General features: G+C 48.0%; 1 protein-coding gene across 2 annotated transcripts; it reads left to right on the top strand.

Annotated features, from left to right (window-relative positions):
• The first annotated feature begins 544 nt into the window (after positions 1 to 544).
• Positions 545 to 25062, top strand: LOC123025965 (leucine-rich glioma-inactivated protein 1-like). 2 transcript variants are annotated; one of them, XM_044435153.1, is made up of 9 exons: positions 545 to 671; positions 7714 to 7785; positions 10122 to 10193; positions 12709 to 12780; positions 13591 to 13662; positions 14980 to 15149; positions 16909 to 17073; positions 17374 to 17879; positions 21801 to 25062. In XM_044435153.1, the coding sequence occupies exons 1-9, from the start codon at positions 619 to 621 to the stop codon at positions 22104 to 22106; spliced, it is 1488 nt and encodes a 495-aa protein (XP_044291088.1). In that variant the 5' UTR covers positions 545 to 618; the 3' UTR covers positions 22107 to 25062. The 2 variants fall into 2 exon arrangements, with proteins under 2 accessions (XP_044291088.1, XP_044291087.1); XM_044435152.1 differs by lacking the exon at positions 545 to 671 and adding an exon at positions 5614 to 5816.
• The last annotated feature ends 2357 nt before the right edge of the window (positions 25063 to 27419 follow it).

Here is a 27419-nt window from a genome sequence, read left to right as displayed (position 1 = left end):
GAACCCCAAATCAAGAAGCTGGGGCTGGTGGCCAAGCATCTATGGCACCCTTCCCTCTCAGATCTTTTGTACTGTAACGTCTATCATGGCTGACCACTGGCCTGGGTGGGGAATTGGAGGTGTCAGAGGGATAGAGGATATGGAAAGTTCTGTGCTGTCATGGACCTCTGATCATGTGCAGGTTAGATAATGAACCTAAAGATGGGGCTGGCCCTACCATTAATAGGGTGAGGGGGGTGAGCAGGCAGCAGAGGGTGCTGAAGGATGGGATTGTGGCTGTTCTTCAGCTTGTGTAATACCCCTAAGCAAGCTTGCAGTCCTTGGCAGTGGTGCAAGATGCAAGGTGCCTTCTGGGTGTCGAAGAGGAGGGGGCACTCACTCCTCCTTCAACTCCAGCAGCAAAATATCTTGGTCTGGCCCTGGCAAGTACTCACCTGCTCTTCGGAGTGTCCCAAAGCACCAACCTCATTCTCCTGAGGGTTCCTCTGAGGGAGGCGATCCAGGTTCAGACCCCACACCACTGGGACCCCACAGAATGAGGCTGGGACAGTCTCTATCTCATGGCTCAACCTCTCTCAAAGGGTTGTGGCGCAGATAAAATGGAAAAAGGGCCAAAGCATGCATGCTGCTGCAAACTCCTTGAAGGAAAGGCTTAGCAGGAACACACTAAGGTAAGCATAACAATCCCGATGGTTAGATTAATGAGCGGCCATGTCTGGGCAATAGGAGGGGTACGCCAAGGATCCGTGTCAGTGGCAGCTGGAATGTTAAAGCTGGCATAAGCTGCCTTGCTCTAGCTGTTTCTAAAGCTTGTCACACGGCAAAGTTCCAGCAACTCTTTGAACACATTTAGACTGGAAAGAATTCAAGGATCATTCTGTAAAGATGCACCCGGGAGCTGCTCCAATTTCAAAGCAAAAGAACATAGAACATGTTGACAAAAAGCATGTTGATAAAAATACGCTTTGATTCACCCTGGCAACTTTTCACCTCGTTAGCATGTGCCATGCTCACCCTTGTCTTCCCAGAACTATTTTCTGCAGTCCAGCATCCATTGCCCCCCACCTCTCAGCATGATTAAAAGGAAGCTGGATGCCTTAGAACATTAATGGTGTGATCAGTAGAGAACGCTAGCTAGTTTTAACCTTCTTGGGAGAAGAAAAAGGAATAAAGAAGGATGAAGAGAAAGGGTTTAATTATAAATACCATGTAGAAACTTTTAGAAAATAAGTTTGGATGATCAGTTGTTAAAAAGGCTTATGATTTTACTCATGAGAAGATATAATATATAAGCGTGTCAAAGCAAAGGCAGGACAGGATACAGCCTCCCACCCTCAACAGCCTCACCACAGCTGACCTGGACAGTGTCTAGCGATGCCGGTAAAATACTGATATTCCCTTGCTGTGATGTTCAGATTCTCTACTTGTCTTCATGTCTAAAATGAAAGCAAAGCAGCTGGTCAGAGATTTGACTTTTGAGCCCAGATAAATTAAATGTCAACTTAGTACTTCTGTCAAAACTCCAGGAGTTGCTATGTACTTGTGAAGTTTCCTGAGCAATTTTAGGTTACTCTAGGTACAGGGTAAGCTGTGCAAACCTACTCAGAGGTGTTATCCTGGACCATATGAGGGTGGGTACCTTGTCCCTCCCTCCCTCCCTCCCTCCCTCCCTCTGTCTTTCCTTGAACACTTACTGCTAATTCTTCCCTATTTCTATTTGGAGGACCACCAACCCACCCACATCCCATAGCAGTGAGTTGTCTCCAGCCAGACATTCCACAGCTAAGGGTGCCTTTCCCTTAAGTGCTCCATTTTGTACAGGCTTCTCCTCTCCCATAATGTTCCCCAGTGCTTAAATCCAAGGCAAGGCGGTGGAGGGAGCGCAGGTCCATCCTCAGTTCGCTAGGACTATTGAAGGGGCCCTGATCCCAGACATGGCCTGCCATGTCTTCTGAGACTTTAAAGACAGAGTCTAGGAATGCTTTGGAAGCAAGACCCACATTTATTGGTCCTTAATAAGCGAAATCATGGAAGGGGAGCCATTACAGATCACACATGTGTGTGGCTTTTTGTTTATGGAAACCCACCCAAATCCACAAATTCTTCCAGAAATAAGATGGAAAGAGAACAGTGGGATAAAGCAAAGCAGATCTATCCATCCAGGCAAAGGGTTTAGTTCGTAAAAGCCTGGGTCTTAATCCCTGTCCCTTCAGTCACATTTACAGTGCTCCGTTAAGCCTGCCACGTTTTTCTGGCAGGCTCCTTGTCTTTAACAGCTACAAGAAAGGCAAAGAAAGCATGATCTTCTCAGTGCCATGAATAGCTGTGGCCACTGAATGTTCCCTGTCAGAGGAGTGAGAATTTCGTTTGCTGCCTTGTTTGGTAACAATTTACCAACATCTCCAAACTTCTTCAAGAACTTGAGATTTTCTTGAATGCAAACAAATGCAAGACAGATTAACTCTTTTCCTACCTCTCATATGCCAACAGGTCTCTTCTGGATTATCTGGGGGAGCAGCACAGCAGGCTGGGCCTGGAAATTGACATCAAAATGTCCCACAATGCTCTTGAAGTAGCATCACTCTGCAGCATTGTGGGGTGTTTAGCTGGCAGACGTCAAGCCCAGCCATTTTTTCAGTAGGGGAGACAAGGGCAACTCCCCAGTGGTGAGGCATGCCAGAGTTCTGGGCCTCCTGCAGCTGTCCAAGGATATTGTGGGAAAATGAGAGCCAGTGTGGTGTAGTGGTTAAGAGTGCAGGACTGAGACTCAGGCGATCCGGGTTCGAGTCCCTGCTCAGCCATGGAGCCAACTGGGTGACTTTGGGCCAGTCACAGACTCTCAGCCCAACCTACCTCACAGGGTTGTTGTGGTGGGGATAAGATGGAGGAGATGTAAGCTGGCTTGAGCCCTTTGTAGGAAAAAGGCAGGATATAAATAGAAAAATAAATAAAAAATAAATAAAAATGCTCAGGTTGCCTGGGGAGATCTGGGTTCAAATTCTTGGTGGTTCGGGATCAGCCACTAGCCCCATCTTCCCCCAACAGAGTGCTCTCCAAATAGTCTGGATTTCAACCCACATTAGTCTCAGCCAGCCTGGCAAATGGACTGGAATTCTGGAAACTGCAGCCTTAACATCTGGATGACAGCATTTTGGGGACAACTGCATGAGCCACATCTACCTTGCCTAAGCAACTTGCAGGGAAAGAGGTGCAGAACTGAGCCGAACTGAATAAACAGGATATCTTCTCACTGCTCCAAGATGTGATCTCATGCACAGCCAGAGCAGTGCTAGGCACTGAAAAGATCCGAGGCACAGGCCCAGAGGGCAAAACACACACACATTTGCATATGCTAATTCACATGTGCTCCAAAGTCTTTCTCTGAGTGTATGTGTGTTTTTAAAGGGCCTGTCTCCTAAGGACTCCCCTACTTAGAAAAAGGGATATATAGACAGGAGGACCAGCAAGAAAATGTATGCATTCAAAACATGGTGCTGGAGGAGAGCTTTGCAAGTACTCTGGACCAACAGAAAGATGAACAAGTGAGTCCTAGATTGAATCAAGCCAGAGCTGTTCCTTAAAGCAAACAGGGTGAAACTGAGGGTGTTCTGCTTCAGGCACATCATAAAGCAAAATTCACTGGAGAAGACAATTATGCTAGAGAAAGTCGAAAGCAGAAGAAGAGGGAGGAGATCAGACGAGATGGATCAATTCCATCAAGGAAGCCACAGTTCTGCACTTACAGGAGCTCCCCAGAGATGTCAAGGGCGGGACTTTTGGGATGCCGCTCAGAAATGTCTTGGTAGAGAGGGCATAGGAAGGCATTTGACTGCAGGAAAAGGGCTTCAGGCAAAAATTCTGCTAAGGAGGTGAAGATGGGAGCTGAAGCACATGTGGGCAAAAGCCAGCTTATCCTGGGGGTTCAGAATCAAGAAAGAGCCCCGGGGGTCCTGTATCTTTATTCCAGCAACTTCAGATGGACAGCAAGGTGGCCTCCTGGAGACTCCGGCCTCCTGATCAAAACGTCTGGGCTCCAGCCACAGTTGGTCACCCTCTCATGCTGCCCTTGAGCATGGCACCTGAAGTCAACTCCCCACATCAGATGATTTCTGCAAAAGCAGCTGAACAGAGCTGTTATGGACAGAACGGTGTTCATTCAGAGGGTCACCATAAATCAGAGACAACCTGACAGCATGTAGCGCACACAGAAAGACAGCAGTGCTGTATAAAAACAAACAAGCAAACAAACAAAACAGAAGAGCGGCCTACAAATTTCATCATGCCCTTCAGGATGTGCAATGTTTGCACATGCAGTGCCCTCCCCCATCCGACATGGGTATATGTGCAATGCTCAAGCTTCTAAATGCAGGTATACGTGCATGCAGGGGGGACCTTCACACCGGTTGCCTATCATGCCCTAGAGCAGGGGTCTCAAATTGCCGGGCCGGGCGGGGCACGGGGAGGGGCCCTGAGGCCTTCAAAGCGCCAGAGGCGCCCAGGCCGGCCGCGGGATGAGCGGCCCCCCCCACCACCGCGGGGGTGGAGTACTTGATGCGGCCCAACCTCGCCCAGACTCTACTTCCAGTGGCCCCCAGGTAAGTTGAGTTTGAGACCCCTGCCCTAGAGGGAGTCTGGAAATGTGCCGACCTGGTCCCAGGCCGTGCCCATAACAACTACCCACTTCTTCCATGCCCTCAGGATGGGTTTGAGCATGGTGATGATGGGGATTGTGGTGGTACACATGCACACAAGCGCACATACACACACACTTATTTCCTATCTCGCTTGCCCCGCCACTATAGATTTATGCCGTGCTAGCGCAGAGTCTGTGCTTCAATTGGTTGGCAGTGCTTAATGCGAGGGAGCGCGCGGGCGTGTGTCTGTGCGCGTGTGTGTGTGTGCGCGCGGTCCTGATGTATCTACAGAGACAAGAGTGGAGCAGAGACAGAGAGCGAGCCAGGCGAGGGAAAGAAAGAGGCGAATGAGAGGGGGGAAGCGGGTGCTGGACGCGTCCTGCAAGGTGGAGGGGCACCCTTTGCTTTCTCCCTTTCTGTTCAGTCGGATTCGCTCAAGGATCGGTTCCATTAGAAGAACTAGATCGACTTGATGCTTCTTTTCTGCCAGAAGAGAGTTCTTTAAAAAACGACACATTTTAGTCGACTGATTAATTTCGTTTTAATTCAACCTAAAAATAAAAAGCAAAGCCGCCCCCAGCAGGCGAGGCGGGATCGGAATAGCAGGCAGGTGGAGGTAGGAGGAGTGGGCGCCAGGAGAGGGCAGCGAGGAAGCGGCGCCGCTCCGGGGGAGGCCTCTCGCCCCCTCCCCGCCGGGTGGATGGGGCCCGGCGGCGGCTGGACCGTGGCAGAAGGAGCCGGTGCCTTGCACGCCGCATCCCTGCGCGGCGCGGCGATGGACCCGCGGAGGCTGCCGCTGCCGCTGGACTAGAGCCAACCCCGGCGCGGCGGGTGGGTTCGGGGGCGGGGGGCGCTCCGCTTTGCGGCTCGTGGGGGCGAGCGAGCGAGCGAGCGAGGAAGGCGGCGAGCGGCCGGGCGGCCGGGCGGGCGAGCCAGCGAGCGAGCGCGCCCAGAAGGGGCGGCCGGGCTGAGCTGGAGGATGGGCTGGCGCCGGGGGCTCGGCGGGGCCGGCGCGCCGCTGCTGCTGCTGCTGCTGCTCGCCGGGCAGGGCGCCGGGCAGGGCGCGGGCCGAAAGATGCCGAAGAGGAAGTGCCCGCAGGGCTGCAACTGCACCAAGGACTCGGCGATGTGCGAGCGGGCCAAGGAGATCCCGCGGGAGCTGCCCCAGGACTGCGTCTCCCTGTAAGCGCTCCGCGGTCCTCGGAGGTGGACGAGGGGATGTGCGGGCAGGGGGGGCTGGGGGCTCCCTTGCCCCCTTGCGAGGGTCTTACGTCCGCCCTGCACGCGCGCCACGGCTGTGCGCTGGCGGTCGGGTGGGCAGCAAGGGGTTAAAGGATCTAGGCCGGGGGTGTTTAGGTTCCACACCTGATTCGGGATTATTCCGTTCACGGAGAGAGTCGTGAGTAGATCGAGGCTTGCGGGGGTGGGAGCGGGGAGGCAATGTTCAATTTATGGAGAGGGAAGCGAAATCCACAAGGCTCCCCTCGCGCGTGCTCTCTCTTTCTCCCACGCACTCTTCTAACAGGATCACTCCCCAGAGCCCTAAGCCTCCCAAAACTGCCCCAAAGGGTAGGCCAGGGGGCAAGGATCTTTCTGCTGCCGCCACTGCCTGGTGGGGCCACCTGAAGACAGCCAGGAAGGGTTCGTTGCCCATGAGAGGTGCATGGCAAGCACCTCTGGGCGTGCTGAACGCCTGCACCTGTTCTGGCTTGGAGCGGGGTGGATGCACCTCTCCCCTCACTGCAGTGAGGGCAGACCAGTGTCGGCTGGTTGTGGCGTGACTGTCAGGCTAGGCGGGACACAAGTTTTGGCGCTGCAGGATTCCAGTCTGCCTTCTAAATTGTGCTGAGAGGAGGCTGAAGGGACCCCTGGCTTCTGACACCAGCGGGTGCATGCTCTGTCTCAGCCTTTCCCAACCTAGCACTCTTCAGATGCTTTGCGGTACAACTCCCATCTGTTCCAGCTAGCATGGACAAATGGCCAGGGATGATCGGGGTTGTGGTCCAAAACATCTGGCAGGCACCAAGTTGAGAATGGCTGGATCCTACCAGATGCCTAGAACCTCACCGATGCTTAAAGATGGTCTCCACAGAGGTAGATTTAACAGCCAAAAGTGCATGCTTAATCCTTTGGGGTAGACTGGAGAAGCTTCTTGGAGAAGCACCTGCTGGCCCAATGAAATGTGCAGCCGTTGCATAGGCAGGCAGGTGGACCTGCATGCAGGTACCTGGAGGTAGACCCTTCCCAATGGACACAGAACACAAAACAGCTGTGCTGCACCAGACCAAGGCGCCCTCTTTTCTAGCAGTCTGTTGACAAAGTGGCTGCTAGCAGTTTGTGGACAACCCACCCATGAGACGAGTGCAACAGCACCCTGCCATGTGTTCGCTTGCCACTGTTGGACATCGCCGTACTCCCTCTGACCCTGAAGGCAGCCTAGAGTCATCCGACCAGTAGCCATGGAAGGCCTTCTTCGCCATGAACTAGTCCAATCCCTTGCTAAAGTCAGTCAAATTGCTAGCCATAGCTATGACCTACAATGCTGAATTCCATAGTTTTGCTATGCACTACGTTCCATCAATGCTCTTCCTAAGGATGGCTGTGGCCTCTATTTCAAATGGCAAAGGGGGAACTATGTCCACTTCCTTCTTTTCCACACCATGCATCATTGAGTGCACATCTCTCATCTCTCCCTTACTCTCCATAGGAATCCCAAGGGTTCATATGCAAAGTGTACTTCAGGGAAGCAGAGATTGGCGCCACCTAGCAAATTAAATTTTAGATGCTGCATTGAGGATGGGGGGCAAAAAAGTGAAGCAGATCTAATCCCTGTTACTACTCTTTGTGCGGCAATGAAGAAAGGGTGCAGAAACCCCCAGACATCAGGTCCCTGGGATGCTGTCTCTGGATGATAGCAGAGATGTTGCTAGGGTTGGCACATCTGGCTGGGCAGGTTGACTCAGGCACTGCCAGGGCGGATTGTGCCAGCCTTCCTGTGCTGGTGCTCCTGTAGCTGACAGCTTCTCTCACTTCACCTGGTCCACTCTCTCTCCCCCTCCCTCTCCCTCCTTTTCTGCAGGTCCCTCATTCGTTCAGGATTCAGTGAGATCTTAGAAGGCAGCTTTCAAGGTGTGCCAACTCTTCGGCTGCTGTAAGGATCCTGACACCTTGGTTGTGAGTGGTGTCTGAGTGTGTCGAAGAGTGTGTATGTAGGTGCACATTATGAATATATCTCTGGTAACTGAGAATAGGTCTCTCCATTTACCAGGCAGGCTCCCAGCTGGTGTCAATCCCTTTTCTGTGATTCTGGGCACATGTCAGTGTGCACCTTTGCCCTGACTCGTGCTCTGAGATGGTTGGCAAAGGAGTGCAGTCAGTTCAATGTGTGGATAATAGGACTTGGTGCTCACAACATGCCTCCACCCTCTCTGGGTTATTTAATGCACAATCAGCTGCGTGCCCACAGGTGTTCTTGTACTTATAAGGGACTTGACTTGGAAAACAGGGCTTGTCATGTCAGCTACCCCTGCCATAACCTCCCATTTTAGATTATGCAGTGGTTAAACAACCCTCAGATCATTGTAGGATTATGCAAGGCTTGTGTAACACTTGCAGAATCTCCAATGACTGGGATCCAAGCATGTAGCTATGCCCAGTTGGGGCTTACCTGCTCAAGATGGTGGCTGGCATAGACTACTGCTACTTGACAGTTGCCACAATGCCCTGTTGTGTTATCCATATCTATCTGCCACTGCAACGTTGTGCATTTGAATCATTTGAATCATTTAGAAAGGCGCTCCCCATTATTCCTTTAACCGAATTACATATGAATAATTATGTTGATACAAGCACTTAAACTGCAGATCACAAACTTCTCTTTAAAGGAGGCATTACAACCTGTGCATAACAGAAACAATAGGGCAGTTACATAATTTTAGACTCCAGGCATGCTCCTGGTCACTACCCCCTCATCATTTTTAACCCCGGGGCCCTGATTCCATCATGGCACCTCACTTAAGATTTGTGGATATAGGAGAAAGCAAAACTACCTGTGTCAGTGTTGATATACAATTTGTTGAATACAATGATGAAAAGTAGTGATGCAAAATACAAACAAGCGAAGAAAGGTTGCACTCTTCTTTCCTGTAGCTGTACTGGTTCCTGGAATAGGTCAGCAGATGCCCCACTGGATCTCCAAATTTGTCTGGGCAAGCAATGAATTAATTCCCCACTCCAGGCTAAGAACAGAAGGCAAATACCTCTTGCTTCAGATTTTATAAAGTCTGTCTCCCACTACTGCAGAGTCTGCCAGGATATACACAGGTCCTATCCCAGCCTTCTTTCTGGAAGTGAAGCTGTCTCAGAAAAGTTTTGTTCTTATTTTATTTATTTATTTTTATTTATTTAGTGTCTTTATATGCCGTCCCAGTCACATAAGCCTCGGGACAGCTTCCAACGGCTTCTTACAGCAAAGGCTGCTCTTCTCTACAGAGTGATTGGGGCAGGCAGGTCGAAAAAATTCTTTCTGGTGTTCTTTCTAACAAGCTGAAGGCCATACAGTCTGGCTTTAGGATACTGGGAAAGTGCACTCTGCTACCTGTTGAACCTTCCTTATTATTCTTCCAGCAGAGCTCATACAATATAGATAGTCATTGGCATAACATTGGGGAAGATCACTTCAAAATGGGATGAGCCAGCCCGGTTGCTTTTATGGATCCTCCTGCTTGTTCTACTCAGTAAGGTCCTGGGCTTTTCCCCAACATCCTGCCCTGATGGCATCACTGGAGAGAATGGGGACAACTTCTTGAAATATGACAGCTACTTTCATGCACATTAAAAGATGTGCATCATGTAAAACACAAAGAAGTCCATTTCAACCACTACAAGTTAGAACAAAAGTTTTTTCTGCAAATGAATACAGGTTTACTCAATTGATAATTCCATTAATTGACTAAAACTCATGCCATGAACTGACAGAAATATGTCATAGTGTTCACTGGATAGTTTGGACTCAGATTCCCAGCATTTGTGCATTTTCAGTGCAAGCTTCTTGTCTGTAGCTGGTGAAGGAGAAGGTTTTACGCACTACAGGCATGGCTTAGGGAAATGGATTATGGTGAGAGCTCCTTTCCATTTGCATCCTGGGCAATGAGACCAAGGGCGATTGCCAGCCTCAGGCACCCCCTGGGTCTGTGCAGCAGTCAAGGACCGAGTTCCAGCTATGTTCCTTCCCGATATACCTCCCCAGGTGCCCCATGGATCTGATGCCAGGGGGAGCTTGTCATGATCCCACAGTGTGAATATCAGAACGTGTCGTGCCTCAACCTTATTCCCAACCATTTAGGGTACCTGTCATGTTTTACACAGGATCTAAGTCTTTTTGATAATAGTCTCTGCCTTTTCCATCTAAAACTTGGTGCCCTTCCTTCATATTTCCCAGTGTCTGACCTGCCTGCTTCTCCCTCCCCACCCCCTCCCCACCCCCAGCTTGATCACTTACAACTCCCTGGATCTGATTGGGGACGACGCCTTTGTGGGACTCGTGCAGCTGGAGTACCTGTGAGTGTGGAATGGGGGGGCCTTGCCATGGGTGGCGTGGGGCCGTCAAGGGCTTGGAATGACAGCGGGCGGCAGCAGGAAACAGTCATGGGTTCAGCAGCGCAAGGGGCTGTGATGAGTGCCTGAGGCAGCATCAATGTATAGGACTGAGTGATTCATATTAGAGTAGAATTTAATTTTAATATTTTAAACATTTTAAACATCATTAGCTGAACAGTCATCTGGACTTTGCCGTGTTTATTTTTTATCTTTAATTTCCATCCATCCAAACACACATATATACGACCCAAGTCACAATGTAAGTGCCTCTTTGTGGGTTTTGAAAGCAGGGCTTATGCAGAAAGACGGCTGTCATACCAAATTATGGTTTGGCTGTACATGAATGAATCAGTGCTTGCAACGTCCCTCCTCCTCCTGCACTTCCCTGGAGTACCTTCCCATCTACAGCAACCCAAGTTTGATGCCGAACTGGGCAATCAGTGGTTTCTGTGCAAACTACCTTTTGACTTTGGGAAGGGGAGGGAGCTCAGTGGTGGAGCCCTTGGTCTGCAGCAGAGTCCTCCAAGTTCAGTCCTCGGCATTTCCAGGTAGGACTGGAAAAATCCTACTTGAAACCCTGGAGAGCTGCTGCCAGTCTGTGTCAGCAGTGCTGGGCTGGATGGACTGGTAGTTTGACTTCCAATAAGACAGCTTCCTGTGTTCAGACCAGAATTGTAAACCTAGCTCAAAGTGTGGTTTGCAGGCCAAGTGTGGTTTGCAGAAAGGCCAGAGGTGGACAACCAAATTATGGTTTGCCACTAAGTCAGAAGTGAGAATGAAAATAGGGAAGAAACAGGGAAGACCTACAGGGTCTCATTTTCTGTGAATGGAAACTTGCTTTCCCATACAAATAACAGGTACAGGGAGTAGAATCTGGAGTGGAACCAGATTTCCAATCTGGACTGGAGGTGCTGCTCTTGCTGCTCAATTTTTTAAAAGCCATGTATATGTTTGTTAATTTCACGAATGTTGTCATGTCTAGTTTGGTGTTCAGTTTGCAACCTCAGGCCATTCATTTTCATTTCATCTATTGCATTTCTGGACTGCCCACCAACTGAAGCTTTTTGCCAAAATCCAGTTGGGCCATTCACTGACTCCCAGCCTAGCCATGCTCGCAAGATTGTTTTGAGGACCAAATACAGAGGAGGAGGGTTACGTTGGCTGCCTTGGATGCCTTGCATCCAATAATGGTGCATATGTGTGATCCTAGCTCAGCCATGAAGTCAGTGGGGTGACTTTGGGCCAGTCACAGACTCTCAGACCAACCTACCTCACAGGGTTGTTGCTATTATGGGGATAAGATGGAGAGCAGCAGGAGGAGAATGAAGTAAGCTGCTCTGAGTTATTTTAAAAAACGAAAAGTGGGATATAAATCTAATAAACAAAGCAGTGTTGATTCATAAGGTGTCGAGTTTGCTCACACCTGTGTAGGAGAACATCTGTATTCAGACCATCTCAAGCAGCATATCACAAAGCTGGGATGCCCTGAGTACCTGTGAGTTGTATGTTAATGTTAATAAGATGTCCAGGGTCAGCCAGTGTGTGCATCCATTACAAATTACGATCATGAGAGAGAAGTGAAGAAGGATCAAACCTGTGTTCTCTGGGGAAGGGAATTAATCTTTCTCCCACATACTGCAGTTCCAGTGAAATTGCTTCCTCTTGTCCCTGGCAAGCACTGCTCTCAATTTCAGAAAATTAAGGTTAACCTCCCGGGTTACTAGCAACTTCAGGAACAGGGGGCGGTTTCATTGCAGTGCCCATACTCCTGACCCTGACTGGACACGGTGTGTTTGCTATTTAAAGAACCCAAATCAGGCACGTTAAATGTGTTAGTGCTTATAATCTGTGGCCTGAGCCATGTTTTCTTCATTCCCACTCTTCTAGTTGGTTTCAGGTCTGAGGGGGTTCTGGGAGAACCAGGCTTGCAGTCACTCTAACAATTTTGTTCAGGGGCACCTGGAGGGGAAGGGGTTATCTGCTTTGTCGATCTTTTAAAGACAAGATTGACAACAAGGATTGCATGTGGGTTGTCATTGAACTGTGGACTGTTGTAGAAGCCTGGGTTGTCATTGCTGAACACAACCAAGATAATAAGTCATGCTGAGCAGCCAAGAGTTCACAACCCAACAAGAAGTCGTGGATTCTCTTCATAGTTGTTTGTGGTTAAGAAGCCATGGCTTGTTAGCATAACCGAGTCCAGTCAGCACAATAACTCATGATGCCACAACAGCCCATGGTTCGTTGCTCCTTGCCTGTCCCTGCAGCTCCCAAAAGCAAGTCCCATTTTCAGAAGGAAAGCTTAGATGCCCATGACTTTCTAGATATTCCCCACCCCCTGTTCCGTATCACTTGCACCCATGAACCTTACCACACTGTTTCTAGATCTGTCTATCTTACTTTGCCTTCCTTTTATGATCTAGCCACCGTTCTCTTCTCTTCTTTGTGACTCAAGGAGTCTTCTCTCCCCTTGCAGGTTCATTGAACAAAACAGACTCGACGCTATCTCCAAGAATGCCCTGAGAGGCCTAAAGACGCTTCTCCATCTGTGAGTGATTCTTGCCACATCCCCAGTCCCAGATAAACCCTCACCCTGTGACAATTCCAACCAGTCCCACTTATAATTTGGCATCCAACCAACACAAGTCTTTGCCTACGGCCTCTCCTGCACTCCACCGTATCTCCTCTTTCTTCCTACGCAAAGCCCTCAAACACAACCAAACCCCCTCTTCTGATCTCAACATGAGCCTATGGCTCCACAGAGGCGATAGACGTGTGCCTGGGCTAGCGCGCATATTCTGGGCTGTATTCCTACATTATTCTCTTCTCCTCGCAGAAATCTTTTCTTCCAGTGAAATGGGTAAGACATTACATTTCACACATGGAAGGATCGAAGGAGCGCTCTGTCGGGTGCACTCCCAGCTGCAGTCTGGTGGTACAGCCCGAACACAGGATTATCACCGTGGGGAAAACTAGGCTTGGACCTACTGGCCACCCCAGGCAGCTGGCTTGGATTGCCACAAAAAGGCTGCCCATTATTTGCTGTTTGATCTTGCTTCCTATTAGTAATATTGTTCTCCTATTTGAGTACCGAGCCAGGCTTGTGGGATTTTCTGCTGTGATGCTAATAGACTTGGGTACCATGCCCCATATCTTGTGTGTGTGTGTGTGTGTGTGTGTGTGTCCTGGGATTTCCCTTTCCTTTATGCCTCAAGCAGTAAAATACCTTTGGTCCTTGCCTAGCCCCACCTGTATTGCACCTGCCTTAAAATCAACTGCAAGACCCTTCCCCAGACCCAAACCCATGGTGTGTACATTGCCTTCTTGCTAAGGTGTTCTCCCCTCTCCTTTTCTGCAGGAATCTGGCCCATAATAACCTACAGACCTTACCAAGACACTTGTTCCGAGGCTTGGATGCTCTGGTTTCAGTGTAAGTTGTTGGGCAAGGGAAATTGTGGGGAGAAAGAATATAGATATCAACATGGGGAATTTGGGGGATATAGTAATTTGGCCTGTTCTCGTCTAGTTGAAAGGAGTATGAGCAAAGCTCACCTGCTTCTTCCATGTAAAAGCCAAAGCAGGATGCCAAATATCACACATTTGGCCTGAAATGAGATTATATGTCAGCCCTGGCCAACCTGAAACCCTCCACTGGCACCGAGCGGTTGGCCTTGCTGGCTTGGGGTGATAAGAATTGTAGTCTGGCTCATCTGGAAGGTGCCGGGTTCAGGAAAGCTGTTACTTGCTTGGCTAATTGACAGAAACCAGTCCAAGCTACATTCAGAATAATTTGAGAAAGGATGTAAGAGTCGAACAGACGAAGTGAGGCACTGCACATCAGTCAACTGAGGTGAGGGGACAAGGAATGGAGCTTGTACAGAAACACAGTGAAGTTTTCCAAAGACCTTTCCTATTTCTGGAAGGCTCACCCGAGAGTCCCCTCCACCCCAGCTTGTAAACCTTTCACACAACCTTGTATATAAACACTCAACTGATCACCCAAGGAGTTCAGAGATTTTCTGAAGGTGAATGAATGGAATGGCAGGCAAGGAATTCCTCTATGGAGGCCCTTTCACTGGGGCTGAGACCTATAAAGGATGATTTCTCCCACTCTCAGAGGAGCTACATCTCATCCTCTTCTGCTCTTTGGCACTTCTGGGACACGGTTGACCCAGAGCTCTGTTCCATCAATGGCCCTGAAACAGGATAAGGATGGCAGAAAGAAGGTGGTGGGTTGGCACACAAGAGGAGAGAAGGTGGAGAAGGAAGCAAGGAGAAGCAGGACTTGTGGCTTTCTTCCTGCATCTGAACACCTCCTTCAAGAAAATGGATAGAGACTAGAAAGTCAGCCAGAGCTTTTCACAGGCAGAATTGTCAGCCTTGGGTAACCATCACTGGGCATCTGCCAAGTACTATTTGGGCACCCATTCCCAGACCCTCCCAGTCTGGCTGGCTGTTCTCCTTGCTGCCACTGTCTCTTTACCTACTCTCTCTAAGCCTACAAATGGTGACCAGAGAACATAATAGGTCTGGAACCATCTCCCCTCTGGGTGGTTCTGTAGATGGGGTCCAGAGGAAGGGAAAGGCAAGTGAATGGAAGAGGAGTGACAACGGCAGGGTGGGCTCACTCCCAGTTGCTCCAAAGAAGCCTCCCCCTCCCTACACACAAACTCCTGGATCTGATGGTGGGTCCTCCGTTGGCTGGACCCCGTCTAGTGTGCTCACAGCAGGCTTCTCTCCTCGGCAGGGACTTGAGGGGCAATGCCTTCCACTGTGACTGCAAGCTGAAATGGCTGGTGGAGTGGGTGAGTCACACCAACGCCTTGGTGGAACCCATAGAGTGCTGGTCACCAGCTGAGCTGAACCGCACCAGTCTCAGCGAACTCCGTCCTGGAGCCTTCAACTGCATCACCACAGGTAGGCTATAGCTTGTCCTATTCCAGAGGGGTTGAACTATAGGCCCTGGAGAAAAGTTCGGCCTACTGGGAACCAATCTGGCTCACTGGGGTTCTCTAGAGAACCATGACCGGGTGGCTCACGTCATCAGGTGGTTCTGCTTTCTCCCTTCATGGTCTATTGGTGATCTCCCATCCTTTGCACGTTTTATTTCATTGACATTTCCCAATCTCCCGAGGCTTGATTGCTAGTGGTAGGGACCCATTCCTGTTGCCTTTTGCCCCACTGAGACGGCTGCTTCCAGCCATATGAATAAAGCATGGCAGAAGGGGAGGGAAGGAGGCTGGGGCTGGAAAGCTTCTCTGAAATTGAAGGCGTCCTTCTGGATGAAAGAGGTTCAGCACTGCCTTTGCCCTGTACACTTCTTCCACTGAGGAAAGCCTGCTCCCCCACACCTAGCTTAGACCTTGATTCCCCACTCTTCCTTCAGAGCAGCTGCCCCACTTCACACTGTCAAAGTGTGAAGGCTTCCAAATGCCTCTGGGTTTGCGTGGATTCAGTGCTGCATTTCATTGAGATGGCTGCTTTCAGCCATACAAATAAAGGGTGGCAGAGGAGGAGGGAAGGAGGCTGGGCCACCCTCTGGATGAAGTGTAAGCTGTTGAGCTGGTCCCATCTTCGCACTGCCCGGCACACCTTTGGCCCCTTCCATGGTCAACTTCTAGCCTCATGCATGCAAGCAGGATAGTTCTTTCTGCACTAACTCTGGGGTGGGGGAACTATGGGTTTAGTAAGCAAGTCAATATAAGGCAGTGGATACAACAGTAAGAGGAAAAGTTGATCTAATACTTGATCTAATAACAGGAATGATGATGATAATAATGAGCAATCTAGTAATCATGATTAATAACATTTGCAATAAAGTTTGCTATTATTTAATTCATTCTTGACTCTTTATACACACACACATTGAAAGAGATCTAATTAGCATATAATGACACAAAGTCTTATGAAATTATTGGTGACTGAAGAGCAAACATTGAAAATGAATGCCTTTGCAATATGTGACTCTCATCTTTCTTTCTTTCTCTCTCACACACATAATCTCACCATCACCAGGCATGACTCTTTACAGAGCACAGGAGAGCAGCTCCCTACCTGCAGTGGTTAACGATCTGAAATTTGGCACACATGATGGGTTCCCTGGCACCCGCAGGCACTGCACTAAACAGCGGCCATGGGATTTTGGCTGGGTTTCCTCTAGAGGTTCACAGCTGCTCTTTCCCCCCCTGCCTACTGGTGCGATCACCCAAGGCAATCAGCACAGTGGGCAGGGGCATGCGTGGCTGTGCCTCCTCTTGAGGAAACCCAACTGACTCACCCCTGTTCCCACCCTCTCTCGGTGCAGTGCCTGGGGATGCCACACTGAGTCAGAGAAGTAGGAATGGGCTCTGTTCTCGCAGCCAGGTTTCCCAGAGTCATCTGGATAACCACTGTGGGAAGTGGAATGCTGGACTAGGTGGACTTTGACCTGCTCTAGCATGGCTCTCACTGCTTTTGTTTGTTTTTGGTGAGGCAAAATGGAAGGCACGGCAACATCCAAGCTATGTACCACCTGCAGGATGCATTTCAAAGAAGCAGCAGAAGCAAACCTTGCAGACAGGCACTTCTGGACAAACTGTGTTGCAGTCATCTAGCCGCATTTTCTACCCTGGACAGTTGACACCAAAAGAAGGGTCCCTTCTGGTTCTAGCACTAATCGTCATTGTCCTTCCTGCAGAGCTTGTCCTCTCCGGGACGCTGCCAGAACAGTCGCTCTCAGTAGAAACCTTCACCTACCACGGAGAACAGAACTTGGTGATTGCCCAGCCCTTCACTGGACGCTGCAGCTTCATGGAGTGGGACCACGTGGTGGGAAAGTTCCGCAACTATGCCTACATCAATGGTAAGATGCCTCTTCACAGATATAAACAGACCTGGTTCCCCTCTCAGCACAACTGGATGGAGACACTGCCTTACTTTCTCAGGGTCATAATGGATGGATATGGTTTACCCCCATTGAGTTGCACCACAGAGTGAATACTTGAACACCTGCATCTATTCCCCCGTACCATCCGCCATTTTGCTTATGTTCCGCCGGGCTCCTCCTTGCTTGCTGATTCCTGTAACTGTATGCTCCTAACATTAGACTTAACTAAAGAAAGGGGAAATGATTCATTGTGTCTTGGCCCTCTTCACTTCCTAGGTTCATCCACAGTGGTCTGCAAACCTCTAATGATTGAGGACGAACTCTTTGTGGTGGTGGCACAGCTGTTCCGAGGCTCACACATCTACAAGAGGCAGGAAGCCACCGGGCAGTTTCTACACATGCAGGTTATTGAGAGCTCACAGATTCGCAAACCTAATGACATTGAGGTCTTCCGTGTGGAAGGAGACTGGTATTTCATCATGGCTGACAGCTCCAAGGCAGGTTCTACCACCTTGTACCGCTGGAATGGCCATGGCTTCTACTCCCACCAGTCACTGCATGCCTGGTACCGCGACACAGATGCTGAATTTCTGGAGATTGCAGGCAAACCTCACCTCATCTTGGCCAGCAGCTCCCAGCGCCCCGTCATCTACCAATGGAACAAGCAGCAGTTTGTGCGCCGCACTGACATCCCCGACATGGACGACGTCTATGCTGTCAAGCACTTCAAGGTCAAGGAGGATGTGTACATCTGCCTGACCCGATTCCTTGGTGATTCCAAGGTGAGTCTAGAGGAGGAATGCCGCCAAGTCTGATTTTGCCGCTCAGAGGAAGGTATTCATGCTCAGGCACCGGGACTGGCAATGCTGCTGGTGCTACCCTTGGCCCACTTGTTGTGCATACATCGAAGCTCATTGCTCAGCCAGAGGTGTGGGTGTGCAAGCTGGTGGCCTGCAGGCAAAGCAAGTGGGCACAGGGAACCTCTTGTTTTCATTCCACCGCATGAGGTTCCATGCATTCCCCAATGTTTTGCACCCATGGCCTTAAAGTCTGCATGCATGCAATGAAATATGCTTATACAACAAGAGTTGTGGCTGGAAGAGGAGACTGTGGGTTCAAAGGTGTGCCTTGTGTGGCTATCTGGGTCCTTCTCCTTCGCATTCGTGATCCTACTGCTCTTGCATCTTATTTTCTGCTTTCTGTGGTGGAGATCAAGAGTGGTGGAGATCAAAAGATGGCTCTGCCTCTAGTCATGTCCTTGAATTCACTTCTGGTGACCTGTCCTCCACCCTGTCAGACCATTGGGAACTAGCTATCACTGAACAGAACATCTTTTTTCAACTTAAAGAAGGGAATAGTTCCATTTTATTCTATCTGTCAGACTATATCCTATTCTGGGCACCACACTTTAGCAATCAGATTTGAAAGATATCTTGAAAGTCATCTAGTTCAGCTTCCTGCCCAATGAAGTTTCTACACAGCATCCAACAGTTCTTACTGTTAGGAAGTTTCTCCTACAGTTAACCCCAAATCTGCTTCCTTGCATTTTCCACCCATCGGTTCCAGCCTAGCCTTCTGGAGGATGTAGACAAATTCAAACTTAAGAGCTCTCTTCAAACTTCTAAATGGCTATCACGTAGGTGATGGCAAAGACCTGTTCTCTCTTGCTCAGGATTACATTTAATTGGCTTATATTACAGGAAGATAGATTTCAATTAAAAATTAGAAGTATTTCCTAATGGGAAGAGCAGTTCTGCAAAAGAACCAACCGGTCTGGGGCGAGAGTGAGGAGCTTTCATTCTGTGGACGTCTTCAAGAAGAAGCCGGACTACCATCTATTGCTCTAGCTGTGCCTTTCCTGCACTGGGTGGGAAAAGGGACTGGATCAGATTCTATTTCTCCATTATTGCTTAGAGTGAGGAGCAAGGACAGTGTCTGAATCTTTGTAAAGTCAAGTGGAAAACTAGAGTGCCACCAGACAAGAGCTGAGATGGTAGCTACAGTTCCATTCTTGACCAGTTGCATTGGAGGCAGAGTGTGGATTGCCATGATGGCAGACACTCCCGAGACTGGTTAAGACTACCATTGTCTTTAGCCATGTGAGAAAATAGGTGTAATTAATTATATTTCCTTCCTCTTAAAGCTCAGGGTACTTTGCAAGACAATCCTCCAACAGGGTATCAGACAGAGAGGTTACGTGAAATGCCTCTTGTCTAGGTGGCACAAGCATAGAGCCAGGTGGAAGAGGGAAAATAATCCTCTTCTCTGTATTGCATAGCACGAGCTTTCATAAAAATCTGAGAATGGCATCATGGATTTGATGTGGAAGACCTCTAGGCACAGATGGAATAATAATACATCAAGACAATAACTCATCATAGAATTTTTGAGACCACCACGGATGTTGGTGGTGTTGTTATGTACCATCAAGTCATTTCTCACTTGTGGCAACCTCATGACTGAAGGCCTGCCAAAATGTTCTGCCCACCACAGCCCCACAAGTCCAACATCGTGGTTTCTTTTATGGATTCCGTTCATCTCATATTTGGTTTTCCTTTCCTTCTTCTGCCTTTGACTTTCCACTACTGCTCTACCAAATTTCCAACTAGAATTAAATAGCATATATGCGGAGCCAATAACTGAAGCAATTATTACTGTTATATTAGTTTTACAGCTCACCTTTCCTCCTTTTGCAAAAAATACAAAGCAGCTTACAAGGTTCTCCTCCTCTTCATTTTAAAGCTCACAACAGCCCTGTGAGGTGGGTTAGGCTGGGAGTCAATGACTGGCCCAAAGTCACCCAGTTGGCTGAGTGGAGACTAGGACCCTGATCTCCTGAGTTCCAGTGCAACACTCTAACCTCTGTGCCACACTTGCTTTCATCTACAGTCTACATATCAAGGGACAGAAATATAGATTCATAGATAGAAATATAATCAATTACCAAGGAATTACACCTTGGTCAAGTGAGTAATTGTTTCTACCTTTTTTGAAGATTTCCTGTAATATCTATCCATTTTACAGTTGGAGCACACCAGTGAATTGTTTTTTTCAAATGTTTCTATTGTTTTCTTTCCACGAAATAGAAGTTAAAAGTTAAATACAGAGAACTTAACACATATAAATATTAAATACTGGATTCTTAAGATGCTTATAGGTAGGAAAGGGCCTATCATTCATTCATTCATTCATTCAATCAATCATCCATTCATTCAATCATCCATTCATTCACTCACTCACTCACTCATTCACTCCCTCACTCAATTTTAATCTGGTGAAGCTGCTTAATATTTTACCAGGCAGGGCCTGCTCAGCACATACCTGAATTCCACTTCTGAGCCCATTCACTTACTCCTTGCAGAATCTACAGTGCTGGGTGCAACTGAGGCAGAATTATCTTGCGTGTGGTTATCTAAGCATCTAAATCCATTCATACTAATAGTGAGGGAGTTCTATAGCTAACTATCCACGGCTTGGTTCGGTCTGGTTCAGTTCAGTTTACCATGTGAATTCAAATAGTTTGCATCTTCAGTTCCAGCCAGTGACAGAAACTCCTTGCACTACGCCGGAGTTACTGAACATTTCCTCATATCACCCTCAGAGGCATGTTTCCTTTGTTCTGTTTGTTGTGTTTAGACTGAAAGGCCTCTAACTAGGATCCATGGTGCTAATTGCTCTGCAAAACACTGAGCCCAGGTAGCACTGCCTTAGCCCCAATTCCTTTAAATGCCCAGTCAGATACCTACAGCATCTGCTTCTAAGTGTGCATGGACATGTGCTTTCCAGTTGTGCCTGCTTCCTCAGATGTGGACAGAAGGTAGATCAGGATCCTCTGGTAGATCTCTGGATGATTTGCAGTAGATCTACAAGGATCTTGAGCTCCCATCTGTTTCACAGAAGCATGTTTATCTTGTAAGCTAAGAGTGCGAAAATCTGTGATCCACTCCAGGGTGGCCATACATAAAGGCTAAGAAGAGAAATGCATCACCAAAAATGAGAAGAAAAGAGGATATAAATTTGGATGAAATTTCCATACTCTCATTTGCCCATATCGACGAACATTTAGAAATAATGATTACAGTCGAAGTAGAAATGTGTCCATCTCACTATAGTATGGAAGATTGTGACCAGATGACCCATGGGCCTTCCCACTTAGCCTGATGTTTGAGTACTGTGGATGGGCAGCAACAGTGGCCATGGTCATTAGAATTAAAGTGGCCATTATCATTAAACCAAAATTGGATGGGACAGCCCTTCAAATATAGGACAGCTTCCCTGTTCCTTGAAGAAGGACACATATCTATATGAGCAAAGGGTAATTAGTTCTGTGCTGTTGGCCACCATCTTGGCTGAAGCCAAGTGGAACTTTGGGTCCAGGGGAAAAGATATGTGGTGCCCATGAACCTGAAGTTTACCCACACTCCACTGCCTTAAGATACAGGTATGGGTCACTTGTGGTCCCTCAGATGGTTTGGCCAAAAACTCTGATCAGCTAAGTCATCATAACTAATGATGGAGGATAATGGGAGTTGGGGGTCAAAGCACTTGAAAGGCCAGAAGTTACTTTCCTCTGTTATGAGAGGTGTTCCTGGCTTTTGATTCACAGCTTGCATACAAGCAGGAGACCTAACCCTGCTTCACATTTTATTGAAGTCTCCCCGTTTCCAAGCACATTTGCTTATGATGTTCTCTGCAACCGTCAGGTGATGCACTGGGATGGTTCAATGTTCCGAGATGTCCAGCAGATGCCTTCGCGTGGCTCCATGGTCTTTCAGCCTCTGAGCATCGCTGGTTACCGCTACGCATTTCTCGGCAATGACTTCTCCTTCAGCAAAGTGTACCTCTATGACCCCATCACGGGGCTCTTCCAGCACTTCCAAGAGCTGAGCACCCAGGCCCCACGCGCCTTCGCCCACCTCAGCATTGACAAGCAAGATTTCCTGATTGCCTCCAGCTTCAAGGGCAAAACGCACATCTACCGGCACGTCATCATCGATCAGAGTGCCTGAGCCAGGTGACGGCGGGGTTCAGGTGTTAAGCGTGGGAGGCAGCCACCATGGGGAGAGGGAGCCCAGAAGCGGACAGTGGAGCCAGCCCCGGGGGAAGTGCAGTATCCGAGGCAACCACTAGAGAGACAGCCCTGGAAGCAGATGCTGTTGAGAGAGCGGTCCTCCAGTGGTGGAAGGCTGGAGAGCACGGGATAACAGCTGGCCTGTGAGTGGAAGCCGGGCAATGGACGAGCCATAACCAAGCACTAGTGAGCGCAACACATGGCAGCCAGAAACGCCAACAGAATCCTCTATTTTTTTACCCACTGGATGATCATCCAGGGATCCTGCAGCTGTGGGAGATGGCAGGATCGTGCTCTGCAGTGGGGCTAAACCGAATATCCTCAAGGATGGGGTATGGCGATTTGGAGAGGCGACGCTCCCTGCCCGGAAAAGCTCCAAATCTTGCTGCCAACTAGCCATCCCTGTCCTCCTGCCCCTGCTTAAGAGTGGACACTCCCCATTGAAATATAATTTCTCATTGTAACTTGGATGAAAGTTATGGGTTTGCATCTCACCTCTCTTCAATTTTTATACCCCCTTTAAGGGTTCAGTGAAAACCATTGCTTGTTTTCTCCGCTCACTTGTTTCTACTACAAATTGTTTTCCTTTTAAGCTGCATGGTTTTTTTAAACAAGAAAAGGTTTGTGCAATCCAGCACAAGCTAGCTGCAACTAATGGGGCACACCTACTTAGAAGGTGTGTGTGCACAGAATCCAGGCTTAATGGTGCAACCCTATACCTGTCTACTGAGAAGTGCATCCCTTTCAGCTCAGTGGGGCTTCCTCCTGCGCAGTTGGGTCGAGGCTTGCAGCTGTAGCATCGGTGAAAGAAGATGCAACAAGGTGCTGTTTCAGGCTTTCTTTGAGATAAGTGGCTTGATCCCTGCTGAGGGTCATACAGAAGTCTCACTGCATTCAGTGGAACCTACTCGCGAGTAGCTTGAGTTTAGTTGCAATTATTACCTGCTGGGTTGCATCAAATGTGTTTTAATGGCCATTTTACAATTTCATTTTATATGCATACATACATACATATATATATACACATATATCATTTTAAGCAATGCGTCAAGTCAGGTTCTTCAATCATGGCTAAAGCACAAGCTTAACCTTAAGCGCATAAGGAATCCCCTCAGATCTTAATGCGGGGGACAATAAATACATGAGGGCACAGGGTAGGATGGGCTCATTGATATGATGGGTGGGCATAAGAGAATGCAGTGCTGGAATAGGCTGGAGAGAGGGCGAGACAGCTTTTCGTGCAGCTTTTATCCTTTGCCTGTAAATAACCAGCATGGCATTCAAATCCATCAAACCTTTCTCCAGTAGTGGGCAGCACCGAGCTACAAGGATTACATGCAAAGGTATTTATTCCCCCTTACTGGAATTGTGAGGAGGTGGACCTGGAACCATTCGGGCTGAGAATACACCAAGAGAGCGCTTTTCGGAAGAACAGGCTGATATCCTCTTCTCTCTCCCATTCATGATGTGGGATCCCACATACAAGCACTGTAAATAAAAACAGTATATTGTTTGCGGGCTTGAGTGTGGTATTCACTTGCATGGCTGCATCCTCCACCTCACTGGGAATGGAGGACCTTATCGAGTATGGCAAATAGCCCAGCTGCGAAGGAGATCGTTCTTCCCTTTTGCACCACATACTTTGCTCCTTGCATTGCATTGTGCCAGGGAGTTTTCTCGCAGCCTAAGCTGGTTGAATGTTTTGTTTCTGTGATGGCTGGTAAGCTTGGAGACGTGTCTCCTCACCACATCTGCAGCGGTGCATTGCTCAGAGCTGTCCAGAGGCCATGCTTTCTGTGGTTTTAAGGAATAAAGGGTGGCGTATTATTTTGCACCAAATTCAGGGAGCAGCACTGAAGCTTCAACATTCCCAACAGCCCATTGTTAAAGTGAGAAAAACCCATCTTTTCTTCCTCATGACCAAAAAAAGGCTCACTTGCCAGATGTTTCTGGAGAACATATAGTTGGTAATATAAGGGTGATGGTTTCTGAACAACAATCCAGATCATGTTTATGCAGATGTACTTACTTGGAAGTAAATGTGGAGTTGCAGCCAATATGTTTGCTAGATTTAGGATTCCAAGGGGACAGAGGGATGAAAAAGAGAACAGAAAAGGAAATGGCAGCATAGGACAGAGCAGCCTTCCTCAACGTGGTGCCCTTCAGATGTTTTGGCCTATATACAATTGGTCATCTTGCCTGGGGCTCATGGGAATTAAAGTCCAAAACATCTAGAAGGCACTGGGTTGAAGATGCGTGTATAAATTAAAATTAAATTTGAAAGAAAGGTTCAGGCTGTAGGACAACTTGAATTTATCATTATTCATCTTCAAGAAATACTTGGATTTTTATTCCTTTAATAACTTGGAAAAACTATTTCTGAGTTACACAATTCCCAACTTCCACACATTTATAGTTCATTGGCCAAGAGCAACATGCCTCTTGGCCCAGGCGGACACAAAAAGAAAATCTATCAACAAAATGCAGCAGTAACAAACACTTCCGTTCCTTGCGCAAGATCTCTTTGTTGCTAGTTCTACAATGCCTTCAGTTTTAATGCTTTGCAGAAATACATCTGCTGGCTGAGCTTACAAGTTCAAGGATTTAGGATCTGCAGAAAGACACTCACAAACTTGTCAAATGAAAGGAAAACAGAGCAAATCCTACAGACTTCAAACACTTTAAACTGCATTTTGTTAGGATGTTACATTTTTTTACTGGGGTCTCCGTTCTAGTCGCACAACTGTGAATAGAGGCAGCAGTTGAAAAGGGGGGGATGAGTTGACTTTGTACGAAATGTTCATTTTATTTTGGATATGTATATCCTCCAAGAATGGCTCACAAGAATAATCATTACAACTGTAAGACATCCCAATAAACAAAACTTTAAAACACACCAGTTATAACCATATTTAGACTGCATAAAACCAATCAAGAAAAATCTTTCAAATAATACTTTTTTCGCCCATTTATGAAGAGCAAATGATGGGCCTGGCAGAGACCCCTATAAATTGAAAGGTGTTGGGCCACCACAAAAAAGCCTCTGCTACAGGATCTAATGAAAATTTCCTTTTAGGGCCATTGACCCTCTTTCTCCAACTTGGTAATTCCCAGATATTTTTATCTATACTGCTTTGAGCTTCTAAAATCAATAAGTCCCAAATAAGTTATAAAATCAGGATGGAATACAATAAAACCAATACAAAAATTAAGCAGTGACAGAATCGGGGAAATCACATGACAATGCAAGGGCAGGACTGATGGTGCTTGGGTAAGCAAGGGTGTCCTCAGTTGCTCTTGCCAACATTAGGAGGCCTAGTGGTCTCAATGAGATCCTGCCTTGCAATGATGACCACGTTTGAGAAGGTGACTCTTCTCCACATCATGGCCAAATGAGTCCCAGCAGATCACAGTATGGTTGGAAAGTCCTCCCCACAGAACGTACAGGACAGAGTATCATAGAATTTGCTCCCGAGTGGTAATAAACCAGCAGTAACACTCTCAACGTGGCTTGGTTGCCCAGGACTGCAAATCCAAGAGTCCTTGCCAGGATGACCAACAATCAGGGATGCTAGGAATTCAGGCCCAACAACATCTCCCCAACAGAAATCCAGGAAAAGCTGCATAAGATCTTGCCCAAGTAATTAATTGCTTGCTTGCTTGCTAATTGTGAAGTCACATCCAACCTGTTGCAACCCCATGGACAACACTCCTCCAGGCCTTCCTGTCCTCCACCATCCCCCTGAGTCCACTCAAGCTCATACCAACTGCTTCAGTGACTCCATCCAGCCACCTCATCCTCTGCCATCCCCTTCTTCTTTTGCTGTCAATTGTTCCCAGCATTAGGCTCTTCTCCAGGGAGTCCTTCCTTCTCATTAGGTGGCCAAAGTATTTGAGTTTCATCTTCAGTATCTGGCCTTCTACAGAGCAGTTAGGGTTGATCTCCTCTAGGACTGACTGCTTTGAAGGTACAATCTATTTCCTTGGGCTGTGACAGCTCTCCAAGATCTCTGTGCAGCTTTGGGGTGGAGGGATTATGAAAACATGCCCCATTTATTATTATTGCTGTGGCATCATGACCCAAAAGTCCCTTGGTGGTTTCATAAATTGTGATTTTTAAATACAGATGGTACAATATGATGCTATATGGCCACTGTTGATATTTAGACTCCAACTTGGAGAGCGAAATCCCCTATTGACTAAAGGCAGATCTGCATGTTCCTATGAGGGTTGAGTTCTCATGGAGCTTCCCAAAGAGTTTTGGGAGCAGTAATTTGCAGAGACTCTTCAGTTAAGAGGTCCATACCCTGCATAATAGGGTGGCTCCATGTGGAGAGACATGACTCACACCAGCTCAAACCAGTTGTGTTTTTCTGCCTTCAATGCAACACTCACATGCAGCACAGACATTCTCTCAGTCATCAGGACAAACCAGCAAGGTCAAGCAAACTGGGTCGTCCTGCAAAAATAGCGAGAGGGTGTGTGTAGGGCTGAAAAGAGGGAGAAATGGCTTGCCTAAGGGCACTTCCTGAGAGCTGAATCTGGGATCTCACAAGTGGGACCCCAGACAAGGGTCTCTTGTAGCATCCTGCTTCCCCCAGTGGTCACCCAGCTGCCTCTAGGAAGCCACAAACAGGACATGAAGAGCCCCTTCTCATTGCAGTTCTCCAGCCATGGGGATCCATGAGCATGCCATGCCTGCTTCCGGATGCCACAATTCATGTGTGAGTTCAGCTAAGCAGCAGCTAGAAAGAACTGCCTTCCCATATGCACTTTCTGCAGCAGGCTCCAGAAAAAGCACAGTGCTCATGCACTAGTCTGGGATGGACAGATTGTAGGGCTGGTTCTGTATTTTGGGTATTTTGCTAGAGATCGCTAAGGATTTTGGACTCAGTATTTCAACCGTAGCAGCAAGGAAAAAAGACTCCCCTCCCATGTGAAAATCAAGGAAGCTCAGGCTAAGTGGGAGTGGGGCTTTGGGTTCTAGTAAATGAAGAAACAAACACACAAAGCCGCAACAGTCTGGAAACTGGATGTCCATCTCTCCCTGCTCTAGCCTACATTTCTGCGTGTACTTTGTAGTTTTAAAAGCAAGTTCTGAAATACGATATTTTAGCTGAGTGCAGATAATCACATCTGCACATCAAATTTGCATCCATATGTAAAGCTGGACCCAGTGCCAGTGCCAAGTTTTTGAACGCCCTTGGGGAGGGCATCTTGGTGGGCCCCCTCCAGTACTAGGTGCTCCTGG

Source organism: Varanus komodoensis, unplaced genomic scaffold (assembly GCF_004798865.1).
Source record: "Varanus komodoensis strain SLA01 unplaced genomic scaffold, ASM479886v1 scaffold29_1, whole genome shotgun sequence".
Lineage (NCBI taxonomy): Eukaryota > Metazoa > Chordata > Lepidosauria > Squamata > Varanidae > Varanus > Varanus komodoensis.
This window is presented reverse-complemented; position numbering and strand designations above follow the sequence as displayed.

What these genes read in the sequence shown, in the direction of transcription:
- LOC123025965 (XM_044435152.1), top strand. Translation starts at nt 5,614, where the DNA reads ATGGGCTGGCGCCGGGGGCTCGGCGGGGCCGGCGCGCCGCTGCTGCTG. An exon ending in CTCGTGCAGCTGGAGTACCT is followed by an intron (nt 10,194 to 12,708) that starts GTGAGTGTGGAA and finishes CTCCCCTTGCAG; the next exon opens with GTTCATTGAACAAAACAGAC. An exon ending in CTTCAACTGCATCACCACAG is followed by an intron (nt 15,150 to 16,908) that starts GTAGGCTATAGC and finishes TCCTTCCTGCAG; the next exon opens with AGCTTGTCCTCTCCGGGACG.